The sequence below is a fragment of the Microtus ochrogaster genome, unplaced genomic scaffold (assembly GCF_000317375.1).
Source record: "Microtus ochrogaster isolate Prairie Vole_2 unplaced genomic scaffold, MicOch1.0 UNK131, whole genome shotgun sequence".
In the NCBI taxonomy this organism is placed as follows: domain Eukaryota; kingdom Metazoa; phylum Chordata; class Mammalia; order Rodentia; family Cricetidae; genus Microtus; species Microtus ochrogaster.
Window position 1 is genome coordinate 478,475 of NW_004949229.1, and position 4,285 is coordinate 482,759.

At 46.9% G+C, this 4,285-nt stretch overlaps 1 protein-coding gene across 1 annotated transcript in view; it reads left to right on the forward strand.

Moving 5' to 3' along the window:
* Window positions 1–2,614: 2,614 nt before the first annotated feature.
* The window catches only part of Eif2s3 (eukaryotic translation initiation factor 2 subunit gamma), a 16,692-nt gene continuing 15,021 nt past the window's right edge, over window positions 2,615–4,285 (forward strand). The window contains exons 1-2 of the mRNA XM_013355456.2: window positions 2,615–2,765; window positions 3,501–3,564. Coding sequence (XP_013210910.1) covers window positions 2,697–2,765; window positions 3,501–3,564 — 133 coding nt within the window. The 5' untranslated portion in view covers window positions 2,615–2,696. The remainder of the gene's footprint in view (window positions 2,766–3,500; window positions 3,565–4,285) is intronic.

The window sequence follows — 4,285 nt, forward strand, 5'->3', positions numbered from 1 at the left end:
CTTCCCTCCTCCTTTTATTATGTATACAGAGTTCTGCCTGCATGTGTGCCTGCAGGCCAGAAGAGGGCACCAGATCTCATTATAGATGGCTGTGAGCCACCACACGGTTGCTGGAAATTGAACTCAGGACCTCTGGAAGAACAGCCAGTGCTCTTAACTGCTAACCCATCTCTCCAGCCATATAGGCTATAATGAGATCTGGTGCCCTCTTTTGGCATTTAGGCAAATGTGCAGGCAGATCTATAAACAAAATAAATAATCTTAAAAAAATTTATTTGGGCCGAGAGGTGGTGGCACACGTCTTTAATCCCAGAACTCGGGAGGCAGGGCACGATCTCTGTGAGTTCGAGGTCAGCCTGGTCTACAGAGCGAGTTCCAGGACAGCTCCAAAGCGACACAGAGAAACGTCTCGAAAAACCAAAACCACAGGGAACCCTGATTGCTCTTCAAGCTGATGAGGGAGAGGAACTTGATCGGGGGAGGGGGAGGGAAATGGGAGGCGGTGGCGGGGAGGAGGCAGAAATCCTTAATAAATAAATAAAAAAAAAAAAAAAAAGAAAAACCAAAAAGAAAAAAAAAGTTATTTGGGGTTACAAATAGCCACTGACTTTAAAAAAAAAGGAAAAAGATAAGGGAGGGTGAGTTTATAAACAGAAACTTGTTCAGAATGCAAGACGGCAAAATGGGAGCTGGGCAGTGGTAGTACAGGCTGTTCTGTCTCTTTAAGAGACAAGCCACGCCCACTCCCTCCCCCATCCCCTGAGGCAGGCTGGTCTTCCTTCCTGCTTGCAGCCTGAGTTCTTTTTCCTGCCTCTCTCTCTCGAAGAGGCAGCTTCTGCCTCTCTCCCACGTCTCCATTCCCCCCTTCTCTGTCCCTCTCTCTTCCCTCCTTCCCCCTTTTTCCTTTCCTTCCATAACCCACCTAATAAATTTCCAACTTTACTCTACACGATGTGCCTATCTCTGTGTCTCCCACCCGCTGCCTATCTGTTGTTGCCGCCGAGGACCAGCCACCTTCACAGCCATGTGGTCTCTGGGCCTGGCTGCTTTCGGGTCCCCAGCAGTCCTGGAGACTCATAGCATCTGTGCCTCCCACCCACCGCCTGCCCACACTGCTCGCCAGGACCAGCCAACCGCCACTTTAGTTTGTGGACCTGCCCTGTAGTCTCGACCCCACAGCAACCTGCAGCAAATCCATAACAGTGGTGATGCACGCCTTTAATCCCAGCACTTGGGAGGCAGAGACAGGTGGAGCTCTGTGAGTTCGAGACCAGCCTGGTCTACGAGTTCCAGGACAGGCTCCAAAGCTACACAGAGAAACCCTGTCTCGAAAAAAAAAATGCAAGATGGGGCTGGGGGGAGTAGCTCAGTTGATAGAGTGCTTACCCAGCATGGATGAGGTTCTCAGTTCAATCCCCAGAACCCAATGAACCAGGCACATCATCAAAGCCTATAATCACAGTATTGAGGAGGAGAAGGCAGGAGAGGCAGAAGTTCGAGGTCATCCTGTGATTCAAAGCAAGTTCATGACCAGCTGGGATATATAAGAGCCTGTCTGTCTCAAAAGAAAAGCAATGAGAGAATTTTAAAAGATCGTTTTCTTTTTAGTGGTGAACCTAGAGCATCAGACATGCCAGGGAAACCACTTTCTGCCAAAACTATGTTCTTAACCCCACCCCCACCTCCCTTTTTTAAGACAGGGTCTCTGTACATGACACAGGTTGGCCTCGAGCTCATAAATTCCTGATTCTGCCTCCCCAAGTGCAGAGATTACGTGGGCGCCAGCACTCACAGAAAATATAATTTCTTTTTAAACAGACGATGAAAGTAAGATCTTGAAGATATTTAAAATTTTAAATACAGATGCAAAAAAAGAGGGTTTCCTAGGTTCAGCTTAAAAAAAAAAAAGGTGCGGACGCTCTTTTGACAGCTGGCTTCCTTCCAGAAGCTAAATTTATGCGGATGAGACTAACATCACCTCACCATCCCTAGAAACTTCTCCCAAGGAACAAGGGAGGGACTTTTCCTCTACAACGGTACGCCCCTGAGCCCCAGGCCTCCGCGCGAGGGCGCTCTGTCCGAGCTTCCTAGGGACCGCGAGGCTTGAGCGTGGCGAGCTCAGCACGCGGTGTCATCCTCTGGACCCAGAGCCCCAGAAAGGCGGAAGAGGATTCCGAGCTGATATTGCTTTATTAGGTTACAGAAATAGGAAAAACCCGATTAAATAAATTAATGAAATAAAATAAGAGAGAAATTTCCACTTTCTGACTTTACAGCACAGGCGAGAAGCCCAGATGCCGCGAAATTCTTCCGCCCGGCACCAAAAGGAAACGGAAATGGCTTCTCTGTCCAGCGCGCTGTGTCGCATTAATAACCCTCCCCTCAAGGAGGGGGGGGGGGAGCAGGAGGTGCGCTAACCTGGAGCTGTCCTCAGTTTTGCCTGCACAAAAAAATCTAACAGGACTGCAAGGAAAACATTCCAAAACATTGTATCGTGTTTGTGAGTAAGGGTGCGGGTAGTTCCTGTGCAAATTCAAACAGAAAAGTCCAAGCAGTGAGATCAGTGCTGCATTTGCCATCTTTTTTACCAGGTCTGGGCCGTAGTCCACCTTCCGGCCGCTCCTTCTTCGCTCCGCCCAAGGGGACCTGCGTTAAATCAGGCTGCTGCCGAACAGTTTCCTTCCTCTCTGAGCAAGATGGCTGGGGGTGAGGTTGGAGTGACTCTCGGGCAGCCACATCTTTCCCGACAGGATCTCGCCACATTGGTGAGTTCTCGATTTGCGGCGGGAATGAACCCTGAGCTCTGGGGAGGGCATGGACTCTCGGAGGGCGTGGCGATGAGACACCGCCCTGGTGTCTGGAGCGCGGGAGAGAGGAGCCATCCTAAGGCTGGACCCTCTCAGGCTAAGGCGTGCCATTTCCGCCGCCAGTACCTTGCCTAGTCCCCAAACTGGTGAACGATTGTGAGACTTGGAGCTCCTAGAGTGTGTGGCTAAGCTTTGATGATAAATATAATTAAGGAGTATGGGGTTGCATCTCCCTGTGTAGAGTTCATACTTAGGCGCCACTCCCGGAGTTCCATTCCCAGAAGTGCATAAACTCTCGCTAGTAATTCCTAGTACTTAAGAGATTCCAATAGGAAGATCAGAAGTTAAAGATTATTTTTGGCTACCTATCAAGCTGGAGGCCTACACGAGATTGTCATTAAGTCTGTAAAGAGTTGGAAACCGGATTACATTGCCCACTATGCTGGACCCTTGAGGGCTTGCTGAGGCTCCAGGATTAGATGGCCTCTTATCTCCAGACCTCTCTTAATGAACGGTGTTGTCTTGCGACAGTGAAGGGCTCCTAGGGTTCCCAATCTCAGCCATTAAGGGACAAAGCACTTCAGTGGGAGAAAAGTGCTGCTTATACAGGACAGAGTTGGGTCTGGGGACTATCAAGTCAAGGAAGATTTTCTGGTTTATATTGATTTTGTGTTTTGAACTATTCCCTCGCAGGACGTCACCAAGTTGACACCACTTTCACATGAAGTTATCAGCAGACAAGCTACAATTAATATTGGTAAGATAGCTTGGACACTTGACTTAAAAGTAATTTTAATGTCTTCTTTTGTGCAGTTACTTGAAGAATGTGGGCATTTCCTTGGAGGTTGGCCTGAGTAGGACAGTAACGCAAAGAAAGCTGTGGACCCCTTCTGAACAAAGGATTACTTCATTTTTTTTTTTTTTGGAGATATATGTATGAAAAGTTTACGACAGTAAACTAGTACTCAGCAGTGTGTAATCATACGGTAGTACAAGTTTGAAGTGAAAATGCGTTGTCATACAAGGACAGTTTATAGAAGTTTTATTTGATATATAGGCTATAATTAAGTAGAATTTCCCCCCCCTCCTAATTGGCACCTAGAACTGTTGAGGTATATTGCTTGAGTATAAATGTGGTGTGGTCTGTTTTTTTCCTTTTTTTTTTTTTTTATTTTGGAGTCAGACTTGTGAGGAACCTGCCTGACTCTTTTAAAGGCAGGAGCCATTATGTGTTTTTAAAAATAACTTTCTGTTCACTGTGAGAGTTTTGTAGCTCTGTTTCCTAGAACCTAACCTTCCCCAACCCATGGCCTTGATTTATTTTGAGAATACCCTGACCCATCCAGACCCTCCTTGACCCCTCCTAATCTCATGGTGGGTGACCACATGGTTTTTTAAATTTATTTATTTATTTATTTATTTATTTATTTATTTGTATTTCCTTACTGCCCCATTATCTCCCTTTTGTAAAACTGCTC